Source organism: Apis dorsata, unplaced genomic scaffold, assembly GCF_000469605.1.
Source record: "Apis dorsata unplaced genomic scaffold, Apis dorsata 1.3 scaffold_382, whole genome shotgun sequence".
In the NCBI taxonomy this organism is placed as follows: domain Eukaryota; kingdom Metazoa; phylum Arthropoda; class Insecta; order Hymenoptera; family Apidae; genus Apis; species Apis dorsata.
The window spans coordinates 69,331-88,305 of record NW_006263644.1 but is presented as its reverse complement, the minus strand read 5'-3'; the positions used below and the strand labels follow the sequence as shown (position 1 = coordinate 88,305).

Below are 18,975 nucleotides of genomic sequence, written 5' to 3'. Positions count from 1 at the left end.
CGATATAATAATATAAGTAATTCATTTGATCAGCACATTTTAGAGATTCATTTATTTCGGAATTAATATTTTATCATTAATCGTAAAATCATGATATTTCTCACCCCGATTTTGAAAATTAATATCATTACGTTTTATGAATTTATAATATGACAATTAGAATATAATAATACATATAATTTATTTTTTTAACAATATGAAAAATTCAATAATAATCGTATATAAATATTTTTTAACATGTATAAGAAATATATAATAATTTAAATAATAAACTAAAATAAAAAAAAATAAATAAAATATAAATAGTAAATTAAAATATTTATAACATTTCATTATCATGTAAAAACAAGTTAAAATGTGAATTTTGAAATTCGAATTAATATACAGAGTTATTAATACAGAGTTTTATTAATATTATTTTATAGAAATTTGAAATGTGATGTAAATGTAATATTTTACAATAATCAAATTCGAATATCTCGTTTAATCATCATCAAAAAAAAATATTCGCACTACCATAAACTGTTTAACACGTTTCTTCGAAATACACTTTGCGGGAAAAGCCCATGTGAGTCACCCCTCACAAATGAAGTGAAAGTTAGGTTCCGCCTTGAGGACTATGTTAGTTTCTGATTAGAATTATATCACGAGCACATATTTCAAAGCGTAGAATCTCGAATTTAATTAACAAAAATGGAAAGTTTTGAAAAGTTTTCACAATTTAAATTATAAAAATATAAATTATATATATGTAGAGAAAGAAAAATAATTTCGCAATAAAACGAAATCGAAAGGAAAAAATAATATTTTTTCATACGAGAGATGTTCGTTTGTTTATTTTTATTTTTTTTCAGAAATTTGAATTTACAAATTTTAAATTCATCAATTTATTTGCTAGCTTTGAAATCAAAATTTCAAATTTCGAAATTTATTGTTGGAAAATAAAATCAATTGTACTTTTAACACTTCTTTTTTTTTTCAAATATTAAACATTTCTATATCCTGTTAGTTCTTTTAACAATTCTGATTACAATTATTATTGTTAGAATATAATAATGTATTAAAATTTTTTTTTTCCTTTATTTAAGAACATAGATATTAAAGAGAGAATCATGTGAGAGAAATATAAGTGAAGATTTTCTATATCAATTGCCTAGAATAAAAATTTCAATGCATCGTAACAGCACCGAAGAGAGTAAACAGGTCTAGACGCATGCGGACAGTGTATTGATTACTAACCAAAGTAAGAGTACAAAAACCAAAAATGCTGAGAGAGAGAAGCGATCAGCGAAGGATATATTATCAAAATCGAGATGGTGAATTAATCTCTATGCTATTTTTTATCTTTCAACGTATTTTCATTTTTATTTGAATCTTTCAGAAGTGAAATCGATTAATTCCACTTTTTACATATATCTGATACACTTCAATAGACAAATTTTTAATACTTTTAAAAGGATATCATTTGTGTTAATTTTTCGAAGAAATCGAACCATTTATCTCGATGAAATTGATATTGAAATAATTTGATATTTTCAATAAATATTTAGGAAGTATTTCAGGAAATATTTCGTTAAGCAATTTATCTGAAAATTACCCAATATTTTTTGCTAAAAATACATATACGCTTCTATAATTTCTCGAATAATATGATTTATATCATTCCTATTTTTATATAAATATATATTTCCTTATCTTCTTTTATTATTCTATATTTATTCATATATTTTAAATCATGATTTTTATCATCTTCTTTATAGAATATACATTATATAGAATACAAAGAAATATCTTAAAAGTATATTAATAATCTTATGAAAATTAAGAAAAAATAATCCGACAAAAAATTTCTTTTTTAGAATATTCCTTATTAAATATTATCGAATTTAATCTGATTCAAATTGTATCATAAACAATTCATCTCGTGAAAAATAATCCTTTTAGCTAAAACATTATGTACGGTTCATTTGCTTACGTTATAACATTATGCATTTATAATTCGCATTATGTTATTGCACGATAATTCGATGTGATCGACTGACAGTATCTAATATCTAATATCCAGACATTTTATTATGTTAGACAGTTCGATCGATTATCTATACTTTCCGGCGAGTGCATCGACCGTGAGGGCAATCAATTATTAACTCTCTGGATTGTAATCATCTTATTCGATCGTCTGGATTTTCAAGGAAATGTAATCATCCGTTTCATCATATAACGCAGATATAAAATTGCGTCTAATACAAATATTATTAATTTCGACGATTGATAATAACAATTTTTTGCAAGATAATATCTTCGAAAAATCATCTAACCGTGATGATCTCGTACAAATCTCGTACCTTTTCGACCTTCGATACAGCTGATGTATCTATTTACAGTTTAGTGGAATCGTAGAATCGTATCCAACGATTATTGGAAATCTGTGGCGCGATTCGGAAGTAATATCGGTATTAGCCGAAATACACGAGGCAATTTTCACACGGGATAATCAGTTGAATATAGATCGATACGACGAAACAATCGTTAATAATAAAAAATCTATTGTCACTTAGAAATTAGCAATAGAAATTAGCAATTGATAATTTGGCGATTAATCACTATTATTATAAAACCATTGTTATATAACCATTAATTTCTTGGATCATCAAAAGGAAAACGTTTGAATGATTAATATTTCTAACCGTAAGCATTATCGATCTCGTGAACAATTAAACACGCGTTAAAAATTAAATATCTATTTTCAATCATTAACGATAAAACACTTTCCGCTCGTCGATCAAAATTAGTGATTAAACGTCTTTTTATCAATCGTGATTATTAAATTAAATTCTATTTATTTCCGTTAACTCGGAACGATAGCGATAACAATCGCGGTTCTTTTTCATGTTCACGTTTCACATGATAAATTTTTTGCATCCGGGAACGAGATTTTCGAAATGGGATTTCGAAAACGATATGGAAAGCATTTTTTTTTTTACGTGTACATGTGGACGTTTACACGACAAAGAATTTGATATAGGTACATCGTGATCGATAGACAAAAAAAAAAAAGGAGAACAAATTTTTACGGCTTTTGTACATGTTTTTGTTCCCATGTTGCACGAATAGCAACATTTCCAGGTTAAACTGTATGAAAACCACTACCACGTTCATCGAATTATTGCGGAATGGCAGATGGTTGTCCACTGATCGCATCGAATCAATTTCGATGCGCTGGTATGCGTTAATGGACAAATAGAAAAATATAGAGGGTGTTCAATGATAAATTCATTTTCGGGGTGAGTTTAGTTTGGAAAAGAAATGAGAAAAGTTTAAACAAATTATTGTATCTTCCTTGACCTCGTTTTCAACGTTACAACGCGTTACAGTAATTCGTTCGATAAATATAGTCGATTGAAAACAATTGAGTTTAATTCCGCTTAATTTATAAATATAACTCGACATTTGATGTACAATCTATATTTAGTAGTTTAATTCTGTAAATATTTTATCTACGTGAAACGTAAATATTTTTTGAAAGGTATTATTCCATCTTATAATTTACAATTGTAAATGCCTTTATTAAACTAGAATATGACATTTTATTTTCATTAATCTATATCATTTACATTAAATTTCAGATTTATATAATTAACATATGAATGCACTATATGTCATTTAACAGAATTGGCTTAAATAGGAATAGTTACCATATACTATCTGAAACTAGTAGATAACGCCGTATTTTGTGGGATTATCGTTTCTAATCCTTTGGGCTCAATTTATAATAACCTATCACAGAATTTACTGTAACATATATATATGTATAAAACAACATAGCTACAATGAAATATAATATATGATAAAATCGTATAATAAATAAATAAATTTATAATATAATTTAATTAAATCTAAAAATTAAAAAAAAATGAATTTTGAAATTATAGTGACTCAAAGATAGTGACTTCCGGTGAAACTTTGAATCATTAATCATCAATCATTAAAAACGCAGAACTTTATCACAATACACATTTTATCACAATACACACTTTATATTATACACAATTTCCGGTTCTTAAGATATCGTGTAAATAATTTTTCATCATTTAAATCTTACTAAAATTAGAAAAACTTTGAATCGTTGTAACTTCGAAGATAGTAACGAATAAACGATATTTATTAGAAGAATAAAATCTTATCCTTCAAAAGGCTTTCTCATTTATCTTGATGTGATTTGCAGAGATATCATTATAAAGAAAAGGATAATTTTTAATCGTTTACTTTATTTCATTCTTATTCGGATTTCTCATTCGCATCTGTTCAAAACTCCAGATAAGTGATAAAAAAAATTAAAGTCTGGAAAAATGTGATAGTCATTTCACATCTTAGAAAGATGTATTTTTAAAAAAAAATCTGGATAATAAGTCCATTCATAATCTCAATTGCATTGTCTCAAGAGTTATGGAAACTTTGAATCTTTATATCTCGACAACCAATTGAGATATAAATCTCGGAATAAAACAAAAAATGACTTGAACATGTTTTCCTTTATTTCCTGAGTATATTTTGATAACGAAACTTTTAATTTATTCTTATTTTTTAAACGAAAAGTAAAGTTTTATTTGTGAATAAAATAATACTATTGCAATGCTATAAAGTACATAGACATGTAATTTAATGATTTGCATAATACAACGTATTTTCTGTATCCAAGTTAGAATATTTAGACACGTTTTAGCTTAATATAAAAATTTGCAAAAATTTTAATTATAAGAATTGTTCGTTCATATCGAATGGGCAGATATTAAGTTCACGTATGACTAAATATAACCGAGGAAATTGTGGAGAAGCTTAGCTAGAGATCGCGAGAGACTTTCCCCCAGAGGTGATGTTCTCCTAAGAGTACATTCATTTCGGTGAATCGTCGGCTTAGGAAATCTACATATTTCTCACCTAGTGGAATTAACCGAGAACGAAGCAGACATGCTTGAACTCCTGGAGCAATATTTCTCAATAACTTTTAATCCTCTTTTATAACAAGGCAAATAAGCTTCTTCCCTTCTCATGCTTAAAATTGAATTTTTAATAAAAACTATTTCAGAATTTTATTCGCTAATATAGTTGTTCTCTATTGTTAATTAATAATATCAAGAAAAGTGAATAAAAAAAAGAAATCATTTAAGATTTTTAATTAAATGGCTCGTTTACGATGCAATATGCTCGTTATTATTTATTTTTAAATCCTTTTTTCTTTTTCTTTTGTTTCAGTGGCTGGGTTTGGGTATTATGGCTGTAGGTGTATGGGCATGGACCGAAAAAGACACATTCAACAATTTGTCTAGGCTCACGAATGTAGCACTCGATCCAGCATTTATCCTCATTCTAGTCGGTGAGTAATAATTTATATTAGTTCTCTTTCATTTAAAATTTTTGATCCATTTCAAACTTGTTGATCTATGCGAATGAAGATATCTGAACAAGTGTCAAAGTGCTTTGGTCTCATCGATGAAATTTCGGAGTAATATTCTCGTGTCTTTTAAGCTTTCGATAATTCTTCGATTAAGATAAATATCGTTAAAGTTATCATTGGTAAAATTTAAGAATTAAAAGATATTTTCTTTAATTGAAAGTCCGTTTCATCTTTATAGCGTCTTAATTGAAACCTGCAGATTTTTTTTTTCCTTCTTAAGACTTGCAAAGTAACGATCGATTGTGTCTCAATCTTGGAATAAATTAATATTTGATGATTGAATTTTTTATTATATGATGTAATGATATGATGTTATTAAACTATTAATGATATTATTGTGAAAAAAAATATATTTATCGTGATAATTTGCGATCAATTAATTTTTAAATTATCTTTGCAAAAATTGCACTTTCAATTGTTCAATGATGGAAAGCCAAAGTAGGACAAGGTTTTAATGATTCTTCTTCAAACAAGAAAAATAGGAACTGATGATTGGTTCGTTTAATTCTTACACAAACTTTTAACTGTACAAACTCTTAAATGGAAGGATGGAGGTAGCGTAGGTAGATAAGTGCTCGTGACGAGCATCAAAAAGGGTGCGACGGTCTGATCTTTAAAGCAGGTCAGTTGTAATTGGGATGCACGAAGTTCCATCATACACAGAATTAAAAAAGAAGATTTTTATACTTGAAGTCAGTCTGAGTAAACTGCAAAAAATTTATTCAACGCTTTAAAATTTCAATAGAGAAACTGATGAATATATTGATAGTGTTCTATTCAGAAATACAATGTTTATGTATGAATGACATACATTTGTTAATAATTAAAAAGAAAGGAGAATGTAATAAAAATAAGATAAAAGAAATATCCATATACAATATTTAAAAATCGAATTAATTTGTTATAATGATACAATTTAAAATTTACAGCTTACAGAATAAATGAATTATGAATACAGAAAAATTTCAAATTCTGTTTTTGAAATTTTTAACATATAAACATACAAAATATTTAACATGTTTGTATTAATATTGTAATTTTCAAATTGTATCATTGTTGCAGCAAATGAATACATTTATATCTCTAATATCTTCGAAACAAAATGGCGAACTTGAAATGAAAAAGAATAATTAATTTTATATAAGTATCAAACTGTTTTGTTGATAAAAGAAAGGAATAGATGATCTTTGATTTAAAATTCTTTATAGATATTAAGAGAGGTTGATTTTTTCTAATAATAAATAGTAATTTTTTATGTTTACTTTTGACATGAGTGAAAAATATAGTTTTTTTAATAATCAATAATTTATAATATGTGTATATAATCCAAAATTTAGTAATTCCTTTGTCCTTTTGTTTCTTGCACCATATGTCATAATATGAACAGGTACCATATGATACCTGGACCATATGGATCCCTTAGCATTCAAAAAGTGGTCAAGGATTATGCATATTCCGTTTTGCATGCAAATGACTCTCATATCCTGCGTATTTTGTTATGTTCAAGTTTGCATACACATCCCTTTTTACAAAATATGTTAAAACGAGGTATAAAATCATTAATAAATTCCATTAAATTTTACTTATATACTTTGGTATTAAAAATAATAATAATTCCACGGAAATTTAAATTGAGAAAGATTATATATAAATCTCATTTATTTTATAATACATTTTCGAAAATGAATTTTCAAATTGGATTGTATCGAATGAAACTATAATAAATGTTAAAATATTCTTCTATAATATTATTAATCGATATTTCATCTACACACATAAAAATAATAATGTTTAATAATTGAAATTTCAATTAATAATTTTCGATAAAATACTACCTACATTATAATTGAAAAATATAAATTTTGTCCAGGATTTCTCGAGAAATGTCCAGAAATCCAAGACCACTAACTATATTATTATTATTACTAGCATTTGTTGTCTCATACTGAGAAGGCAACATGTTGTACGACGTAATAGTTGACCAACTGATTTTCCGCCATTCGAGGCTCAACAAAGCGTTGTAAGTCGGATTATCAGGGATGTACAGAGAGAAATTCCAACATAGAAGGCAGAAAGCTACTCGTGATCGGTTAACCGCGATGTAGCCGAGCATAATGGTGAGAATTCACGAATGTCCTACAAGTAATTCAAACATTCTGGCGGAGACCAGTTCCCTGGAATCGTAACAGACCAAATCGAATTTTCTCGCGATCTGGTCCACTGATTTCGAAAGGACAAAAATCAAGCGGAAAGACTGACGGCCGACTTTGAAAAAAAGCAAAAATCCGATTTAAGGATAATCATTGTTCCGTTCCATTCGTCGTACAAAGAGCACACTAACTCGTTTCACGGTGTTTATTTTAGGTGTTTAATCTATGAAAAGAATGGATTTTTTTTCTTGATATTTTTTTTTTTTTTATAATGTAGTCGTAACGTATAGACCATATTTATAGAAATTTATTTCGAATTTCTAATTATTACTTTTCTTTTTTTAATTATTTTTTAACGATAATTTAATTCTAAAACTTCTAATTTTGGAAGAATTGAAGCAATGGATAATATGATAAATGGACTTTCTTTATTTTGAAAGATTGGAATAATTTAATCGAAAAAAATTATTCACACGTTTCTGTGTCTCGCTCTCATGAGTTTAAAGATATAAATTTAATGACTACTGACCGAACAATCAGGCTTGGGGAAAATTTCGTAATTTATTATCTTCCCATCCTGTCCAAGAAAAGAATCATCAAGGTTGCAATGGAAGAGTACTTATTTACAGTCATCAAATATGCTAATAACTTTTCAACGAATGTATATTTATAATTAATTTAATTGTAGAGAAATCATTAGAATTGCAAAGTTATACATTTAGAATTTTAAATTATTTCGTATTTTATTTGATAAGAAAATATTATATAATTCTCATAAATTTCAATTATTATTTTCATTATTTTTAAATTATTTTTTGAAAATTATGTTTCTGACAGCTATATTTATTTTGCAATAAATGGATAAAATAGAATTGAAAAATTGAAATATTCTTATATTTTTTTTTTTTTTTTTTTTAAGTATGGGAAAAAAATGGATTTTTTAAAATTTTTTTTTTTTTTTTTTTTTTTTTTTTTTAGTATTGGAGAAAAATCGTATCTTTCATAATTTTTTCTTTTTTTTATTGTTTATTATTATTGCACTTTTTCCTTGATAATATAAAACAATGAATCACACAATTTAAAGCAATTCAAATAATTTCAAAAGAAAAGAGCTAAATAAACAAATTATTACCATAAAGTTATGATTGGGCGCAATGTAATCTGCTTTCAACAGGTTACTTAAAAGATTAAAACGGCTTTTCTTTATGTAACAAGGAAAACTTTATTTTTAGCGAATGAAAGAATATTTAAAAGAATGTCATTTGCACAAAAATTGTGCAAAATTATTTCCCAAACCAATCTTTTATTATTTTTACATTAGCAGAAGGATTCGGTCATAAAATATCAACGTGCAATTTAAAATATACATTTTAAATAGATTTTTGCTTCCTATTTACAGGCACAGTGACATTTATAATTGGATTTACGGGATGTGTCGGTGCACTCAGGGAAAATACGTGCCTCCTAGCTACGGTAAGCATTTAAACGTATAATAAAATATTTGTGAATTACATAACTTAATTAAATGAGCATTAAGCACAGATACTTTTTTTTTTGTAAGATGATCATATTATTTACATTAATAGATACGATTTAAAATTCTACGTATATTTTTGTTAGATCATCTGTGAAAATTATGAAAAATTTATAATAATTATTATTTGTAAGTATTATGTTTAATTTTTAAAATTTACAATATTAGTTTTTATAAATTATTACGACTAAGATGAATAGAAAATGAATATAAATAAAGATAAAAAATATATCTGTCAACTTATTATTTATAGTTACTTATTTATATATTATTTTTTATATACTATTTTAATATTTAATTTTCTTTTTATTGTTATAATTATCCGGAGGATAATAGTGTAAATGATGATTTAAGTTTAATTTTTTATCGGTCATAAACTATTAGTCATCTGCGACGAAAAGATAGTATAGAAGAACTTGGTTTAAGAGTTCTACAAACTGGCAAAGTTTCGTTAAAAAAGGAGAAAAAACTTAAATTGCTCCCTTTGTTACTACGAAAGTACAAAATCGGCTTTCAAGTTTTCTCAAGTACCTACATTGTATTTTGTCGCTTCTCGGGCAAAGAGTAAAATTAAATGAAATTAATAATGTTTGTAAAAATTATTCTTTGCGAATTAAAAAATTTGAAGAAAAGAAAAATCCTTTTTTTGGTTTAAATTGTTGTAAAAACGTGTAAGTAAGTTATAATGCTTTTCAAACATTTTTAATATGAAAATGATATTTCTAATTGTCATATACATATACTTATAACATTGTTTATGAATTAAAATCTAATATAACAAAAGGAATTATAATTTTATACAACTTTCTTTCAGTATGCGATATTTCTGGCGTTACTATTGTTAATGGAGATGGCAGCTGGTATATTAGGCTTTATCTTTAAAGACTGGGTAAGTTTCATTAAATATTTATCTAAATGTGCATATGCATACACATCTATATATATCTTATAAATGAATGAATGGCTCGTGTTATCAAATAACCTGTTACTGAATTAAAATTTAAATATACTAATTTGATGTGCAGATAAAGTCACAAGCGACTGGTGGGTTCCAAGCTTTTATCATTCATTATAGAGAAGATCCTGATCAACAGAATCTCATCGATTGGATTCAAGAGGATTGGGTATGTATAATATCTTAGAGAATAATAAATATAAAAGAATTTTGCGTTAAAGTAGATAAACGTATTTGATATATATTTAGAATATTATAGATATATTATTAGAAAAAGCTTATATTATTTGCTTAATTTTAACTGTGCGCAATGGTAATAAAGCTTGCAAATCTATTAACAATGCTCTTCCAAAGGGATTAGAATAGTTTCGAGCATCGTTTTAAAGTTATAATTACAAATTCTGCTATATCTTTATGAATTTATCGTTGCCATCTCTCTCAAAATATATATTTTAAGAAAACAGTTTACTCGACAAGTATAAATCTCATTATTGTCCTAATTTATTTATAAATTGCACACTAGTACATGTCACGTATATATGGTATGAGTATTTTGTAAAAAAAATATAAGATACAAGAAATGTGTCTCAACAATTTACATTGGAATTGAATCGTTCCATTAATCTAATAAAATAAAATAAAAATCAATGAAAATTGCGATGTTAAAAATATCTAAGCTAAAGTCTTGTCGCAGTACTCAATAATTAATGGTTTGCCAATCAATTGTGGTTTGCGAGATTTCAATGGAAACGCCGGCATGCCACCACAATTCCGGCAATACTGTCAATAGTGAAACTGCAGCACCAATCCTCTTTATCCTACGTTGATTCAAACCCTTGCAACATCATTACCACCATCGCTATTCCAGCTGCGCTTGCATTTCTATACGAATCGATGAAATACTTTGATTTTCTGACGATAGAATCGAACAAGGATCTTCTATTTTTCACGTTAAGGTTAATAATATGATTTAAAATATTAAATTGAAATAGATTTGAAATCTGTAACATCGATTGCTTTGCAGGATATTAATAATCTTAAAAAAGGATTATTACTTTTTTTTGAAACAAAGAAGGAAAAAGTGAAGGGATGGTAAATTGATGCTATCAAAAACTTTTTAAAGCCAGTTTTTTTTACGAGATCAAAAGAAGATATCTAGTATTTTATACATATAGTTTTTACGAACAGTCGTTAAAAAACTTCTCTTCTCTTTAATGAACTTCGTAACTTGAAATTATCTAAATTATATCGATATCAATGCGTCATGCTTCATCTTCTTCTCTCCTTTTTCTTTTTTTATTTTGAAAATAAATTTATCGAAAATCGATTTCGATGAAAGTACGATAATACACTTTTTATCCATTTCACAGTTACAGTGTTGCGGCATCGAGGGCCCTAAAGACTGGGATCGCAACAATTACTTCAATTGTTCATCGAGCGACATCGGCTCGAGAGAAGCGTGCGGCGTGCCTTTTAGCTGTTGTAAACGAAAACCAAATGTAATTTCCGTTCTTTCCATTTCATATAAAAAATATTCTATAACTTTTCCTTTTTTTTTGTGTGTGTTTATAATTCAATTCAATTTGAAAACTGATTTAATTGCAATATAAATTGTCTTGTAAATTGTTTAGTAATACTTTTTTTCTTCTTTTTTTTTAACATTTTCAGGAGATTATCAAAAATAAACAATGCGGCTACGATGTTAGGAAACCTAGCTACGTGAGTAATTTTTTTTCAAATAATAATTTCCATGTAATATTTAAGGCTAAACGTTGTGCTAAGTAAGCTCTTATATCGTCGTCAATTTATCGCATTGATCGTACCATTATTCGTCTATTTTGAAACGACATTTTCATTTTCATCATTTTTTGCAATTCTTCTCAAATCATTTCTCATTTCTCTGCTTTCTTTTTTTTTCTTATTATTATTATAATAGATATATATACTTTATTTATTAACATTCATTAATTAATGACTTCGAATATAGATATTGGTTAAAGTAAAAATAGTATCCGCTATTTCTTACGCTTTGCATTCTAAAATCTTAATAATATAGCGCAATAATTAATTTTTGAAAAATAAATTTATTATACAGAATATATATTAAATTAGTAGCGTGCTCGTCGCATACAGGATGGAGTAAATATAATACTACATACTGTTTTCTTTAAAACTAACCCAAATTTTTATTTTATATATAAATTATATACTATTTTATTTATTTATATATCTAAATCTTCCTAATATTCACGTAATTGTAGAATTATAGTGAAATTTAACGTAAGAGGATATATGAAAAGATAAATTCAATGTTCTTTTATTTCTCATATCCTGTTAAAATATTTTTCACTGTAATGCAATCAACTGTGCAAAACAGAGACAAGGTTTTAAAAAAGTGTTTAAAAAGATGTTTTATTCAATGACAGTTTACCGTTCCATTTGAAAAAAAAAGAAAGAAAAAATTCCTTCTAATTCCTCGACTCGTTGTAAATTTTTCTATCTCCATCTTTTTCATCCCTAAATTTTTAAATTTCTCTCCATCTGTTCTCGTTCAATTCGGGGTGAATACGTTGTAACGCTTAATCCTCTCCACCCTGTATCCAAGTAGTTCAAAATTTTCTCCACTATTCGAATAGTTGTGGTTGCCAGCGAACATATAATTCACTGATAAGTAGGTATTACGTTGGCAAACGTGACACGAGAGTGAAAGATAGAAAGGATAAAATAGCTAGCTGGTGACACAGTATTACAAAAGCTGGGTGTCGATGTTTGTACGCGTTATTAGCATGCCGCAGGCACGAATAAAGTAATCTTCTAAAGGCAAAATGACATTTGTAGCGTGGTGGTTTCTTTTCAATCATTCTGTTTATTCATATAACCCTGGGTAAACGCAGACTGGGGAGAGGAGTATATACGAGAGAGGCTGTCTAAGAGCAGGCGAAGAATGGCTAGAATTGAATCTCGTACCTGTCGCTGGTACGGTTGTCAGCACTATGGTTTTACAGGTACAATACATATTGAAATATGTACTTTTGATCGTATTACGTGAGAGAGTTCAAACTTTCTCCTCTGTATGATAATTTTCATTAAATTATGATTATCTGAATTTGTAATTCGAATAATAAAAGTGACAAAATTTAAAAAAAAAAAGATTAGATAAGATAATCGTGAATAATGTTGAAAAATTAAAGGCACGAATAGCGTGTAAATTTAAAAAAAATAATAATAATAAACATAAATAATAATAATAATAAACAATTTGATTAAAAGAATTGGGAGAAAGTTTCAACTATTCGAAAGATGTATATCTTAGTCGAAATAACGAATTGCAAACATGGTGTCGCATGATAAATGTAAAGTGTACCATGTTTTAAGTATTTTCAATTATTTACCCGCATCTTTTATTTCATTTGCTTAGAGCACATTATTTAATGATATATTCTCGTTGTGTTAACAACACGTGTATGACCAGGTGCACGTTTGAAAACGTTTTATTATTCACGTGGCTACGTTAAAAGCAAGTAAGTACGTAGGAGTAATTGAAAATTTTAATAAGCACGTGGACAAATTGGTAAACGATCCATATTTATAGTTCGTATATTTAGCTTAGAACGGTAAGTATAAATTGAAATTTAATGTTCCATTTGCGATATTATTGCCAATCTGGTAAATTACAATGCTCGTGATATGCTATATAATAATTGATTACAGATATTATCAATTTTGTAGTATTATTATATTTCAGTTTTAATGATATATGATTATGATATACGATACGAACAAAAGGACAAAGATTATTTTAATTTATTTTAATTTCTCAAGCAAAATTTTATTATTAATCGTTATATATAAAAAAAAACATTTTTAACAATTAATTACGTAAAATCGAATAACGAAGATACAAAAGTGTTAAACAGGAGAGAATATTTTTAGAATTTTTTAAAGTTTGGAAAAAATTCGAGGTGAACAAAATGGACCTTATGGGAAATACGAAATACCACGAAAGTACACAACACAGAATATGAAAGTTTTACTTTATATTAATCCCAGAATGAGCAATTTCGTCAATTTAATATTACATATAAAATAATATATGCACTTGAGCATATAACTACTCTTTTTTAATTTTCTTAGACGAAACAAATTTTATCTGAAAGTTTCTTAACATCCACTGTACTCGTTTAATCCATTTAATTCTTCCTTAATATATGATATAAAATATATAACATTATGGATAGAAACGTAGGTGAAATATCCATTCCTAGCAGTATGATAAATGGACCACTTACATGAGCTTAAAATATGATACATATACACATACATACACACATACATATATATATATTTAGTAGATTTTCCTAGCTGATAATCAGGACAATAAATTATGACGAAGTTGCTGTATAATCGTGACATTTGGGAGATTACATTTCCTTCCTCGGTATATGTAATAAAAGTCTAGCGAAACGTAAACGACATGCAAGTGGTAAACGAATAAATATTTCAGCCGCGACTATCTCCTCGCTCTTGTCAACTATTAATTCATCTCTGTTGAATTTTGACAGATGGCGTTATTATTTTCGTGGAAATCCATTCTCGAAATGTTTGCATCAACGTATAATATTTAGAATTTTAAAGGTATAACTGTAATATTAAGTAGTTTGCTTTAAATTTGTTGAAAATTAACCATTACTTTATTTTAAAAAATATAAATTTACCGTAAAAATTAGTTTTAAATATTTTTATTTCAAAATTATTTTGAAATTACTTTTTTCGTGAACGAAATATCTCACTGCTGTATCGTTGCTATGGATATTCCGCGTATCATTCATTAGAATGCAAAATATAGTCTCTAAAAATTTAGAATATAAATACAGGCACACTATATTTCGATCATAAATTAAAATAATTCTGAAACGTAAAATTATCGATCCATTAACTCGAGGAAAAATAATTATATTTTCTAATTACTGAAAAATTGATAAATAACACGATAAAATATATGATAATTGCACAATTAATCTTTTGTGGATGAATACCACCACTACAGCAGCATCAAAATTACAAAATTAGATAAAAGTTCCAAATATATACAATTTTCACAAATATTTAGATCTTTAATTTCATTTCAGAAAATTTAATCTATGGAAAGTACAGAATGCTCGCTTGCAAAGGGTTAAAATATTAATGAACGACACTCGGAAGAAACAAATCTTATTAATTAATTTTAAAGCACAATCAAATACGAACGATTTCTTTTCCATTGTCGAAGTAGTAAGACGGAATAAATTAGCAGTTTTCATGTTGGCTAAAACTTCTGGATTGAAGACTCTTCAAATAATTAGAGCATCTAACACCTTGCTAATGAGGGAGCCGCGCAACATCGCGATATCGTAATAGAAGCGAAGTCGCGAAAAAGGTTTCCGGTTGGAAACGGGGCGGAAAGTTAGACAGGGGGCGAAAGAAGGCAAAGAGAACAGGGTCGAAGCAGGGAGTTAAAAGCTTTGCGTGGTTACTCCCAACTCTAAGAGGTGGATGTAAGGCGGCTTGTAATAAAGTGGGCTTGTTACTTACCCTACGCGCACTGACGTGACATTTTACACAGACGGCTTGTACCCCCGGCTACTTTCTTATCAATTTCTCTTCCTTTTTTTCATATTTCACAAATGAATAAATCGAAAAATTTTAAGTTCAAACAGATTATCGTTTATTTGTTTATGCTTGGAATTGGAATTAAAAAAATCAAAGACGAAATATTCATGGTTATATTTAAAAAAAAAAATAAAACTATTGGGTTAAATAATATTTTTTTTTTTATTATCGATCAAAGTATTAGATATTTATAATTGTCCATCTCAAGATATTTCCTCCTTTGTAGAATTGTATATATTTTCCATATTCTATCCTAATAAAATGAATTTTTATTATAAACGATTCGCTTAAAATTTATTTTGCCGAATTAAAATTCAATATAATATTTAAATTAATTAATATTTTTTAATATTATTGCGTGTCTTTCAAAACTCGTCATCCATCGTGATGAAATTCTTTAGAAATAATATGCCTCCTCCTCTTTAGTGGCCGCAACATCGAATTACACTTCTAAATTCTCCCACGCATCTTCCAAACATTCGATCCCGTGTCACCTGATAGCTACGTGACTTCGAGTCATCTAACCATCTCTGAATATTTGGATTACTTATTCTCACGAGCACTTCTCTGCGGCCACACACAGTTTACGTTAATTGGATCTCGTTTTAAGATAAGAAAAATTTGAACGATAAGTAAATTGGAATTTTTTTTTTATCAAAGAAAATGAAAAAGAAAGTTTTTTTTTTCCTTCTCCATTTTCCCATTTAGATTATATTCGTTGATTTAGATTAGATGATAGTTAGAATTAGAAATTAAACGATGTTAGAATTGAACGAATATTTTGAAAATTGCATAAGACGTGCGTTTATCGACAGATTTTTTTTATTTTTTTTTCATTTTTCAAGGAATTTTTCAATAAATTATTTTTCCATTAGTTACACAAAACTGCGAAGTTGGGATAGACGTAGACGAATGATGTACATACATCATTTCACGATACTACAAAACAAATACGACGAAAAACGTGTAAAACTTAGCAAGTCATGGTCATAAATGAACAAACAAGCCAGACAATATGTCTATGTCACTATCACTAAAGTGTTAATTTCTGAAAATTAAAGTCTCAAAAATATACAACAATTTTACCATGACATCGAAGATTAAATTTATGATTTAAAAAACCCAAACTGCAAATTAATCAACTTCATCAACTAAATCGTTTGAATTTCAGAAACTTAAACGTTAATTTAACATTTTAATCTTAAAATTAAGAACTTTTCAAAAAGTTCAAGTCGATCAGCTTGGCTTCCATTTAGGAATTGATCATACAATTCATTGATTATACTTCTTTCCTCTTCCATTCTATCTACTGTTTCCTTATTTTTTTCTTTTTCTTTTTCTTTCTTTTTTGTTTTTCTTTCAACGAATTTCACGCTGTTTCTAAACTAAATTGCGTTGGACTAACAACTACATTCGCGAGGTTCGAGAACACAACACGGTAAGCGAAAGTAGCCAATCGCCTTTGTTTTCCAGAACTTTGAAGTTGCCAAAGTGATTTATGAAAAAGGTTGTATTCAAGCTGGGGAGGAATGGGTCGAACGAAATCTTCTTGCGATTGTAACTGGGGCGGTTGCCACGGCCTTTGCGCAGGTATATTTTATTATTTTCAAATCACATCCTTTTTTTTTGCTTCTTACGTATCTTACATCTTCGTTACACATATCGAAATTTTGATTTCTCAATATTCGCACGATTATCGAGTGGAATATTAAACAAACTATTTCACTTCATTGTTCATTCATCGAATTTATTATTGAAATTTGTTTTCCATTTTGTTTTTGATTTTAAAAATACTTTTGAAATAAAAATGAAATATGGTGAAACACTATAACGTACATATGTGCTATTCAAATAAACAGAATGGGATTGAATAAATGTTACAACGGGAATAGATGATTCTATGTGCACGTAAATCGAAAAAAAAAAGAATAATATTTTTTTCATTCGAAAGAAATTGAGAAAATTTGTGAATAATGAATACGTGAATTTGATTACAATTATTAATAGAATATTATTCTATATGTATAAGCAGTAAATGTAGAACAAAATTTCAATATTTCAAAACTTATTCCATGATAAATTGGAATAACATTTTTTCAAAAATAATTCAATTGAGAATAATTGAGTCAAATTCGCATACGTATATCTCGCAAATTTTTAATTTCCATTTTTTTTCCAAAAATCAAATCAAAAAAATGTTTTCCTTCTCGATTTATATTTCCACATAGAATTACGCGATTATACACATGTAAAACAGATTCCATTCTGCTTATATATATACATATTTCAGCATGTATATACACGGAATGCTTGAAAATGCGATAGATGTTAATCGTTGCACGAGGCCAACGAAAAAAAAAAAGTCATTTCACACATTAATTTGTGCCAAAATACAACTTGCCGTTCTTTCTTTATTCGATTAAAAAAAAATCATTTTAATTCATTTTAATCTTCAATTTTTAAATTATTAATTCGAAAATTATTAAGAGAATGACCTTACCTTAGAAAATATCATAAGCACAAATTAATCGCACTAACACTTGATCCATCATTATCTGTTCAATTGAACAAATTTCTTTCATCATTAATGTAATTTCCACTGTTATTTCCAGATTTTGGGGATCTGTTTCGCTCAAAATCTTCGAGCAGACATATTCGCTCAGAAGGCAAAGTGGCATTGACAATTCAGAGCCCCCACGGCAGTCTAGCATCTTATTCTAATAGATGCTAATCAATTGCGTTGATCGATTTGGGATAATCGTCCAAGTTCTCGATAAAGGAGACCTTTGACGTGAGAATCGACACCATTCCACGCGACACCAGGATTCAGAAGAAGATCACGAAGAACGAAATCTGAACAAAGTCGACACGATGCAAACGTTTCTTTCATCCCTCGGTTGTTAAAAAAGAAAAGAAAAATATCGAAGATTTTCCGCACTTTTATCTTCGTCGTTTCCCATAAATTATTCGGAAATAAGATATTTCGAAATTTGATCGCACACGTGATGATCCGTTTTCATTTTGTAAATTAGGTATAAGCGTTAATGACGAAGCTGCGAATTATGTTTAAGCGAGTGTATACGGTTTCACAGTTTTATTGATAATTACGATGAATTATCGTTATTATGTTGTCGAGAGACAATGTGTATCGAACTGATACAGCTGTTTCGTTTATTTTATGACGACGACACAATATAGCGTAATACTTGTTGCATATTCTGTATTTTTGTCG

General features: G+C 27.7%; 1 protein-coding gene across 3 annotated transcripts in view; it reads left to right on the top strand.

Moving 5' to 3' along the window:
• LOC102681247 (tetraspanin-5) overlaps nucleotides 1–18,975 on the top strand; it is a 46,043-nt gene extending 27,068 nt beyond the window's left edge. Inside the window, exons 2-10 of one of the 3 annotated variants that reach the window (XM_006618895.2) lie at nucleotides 5,254–5,374; nucleotides 9,005–9,078; nucleotides 9,954–10,028; nucleotides 10,165–10,263; nucleotides 11,465–11,593; nucleotides 11,763–11,813; nucleotides 12,989–13,099; nucleotides 17,217–17,333; nucleotides 18,356–18,975. In XM_006618895.2, the coding sequence (XP_006618958.1) occupies nucleotides 5,254–5,374; nucleotides 9,005–9,078; nucleotides 9,954–10,028; nucleotides 10,165–10,263; nucleotides 11,465–11,593; nucleotides 11,763–11,813; nucleotides 12,989–13,099; nucleotides 17,217–17,333; nucleotides 18,356–18,424 (846 nt within the window). In that variant the 3' untranslated portion in view covers nucleotides 18,425–18,975. The remainder of the gene's footprint in view (nucleotides 1–5,253; nucleotides 5,375–9,004; nucleotides 9,079–9,953; nucleotides 10,029–10,164; nucleotides 10,264–11,464; nucleotides 11,594–11,762; nucleotides 11,814–12,988; nucleotides 13,100–17,216; nucleotides 17,334–18,355) is intronic. The other 2 variants (XM_006618896.2, XM_006618897.2) reach the window with 2 other exon arrangements.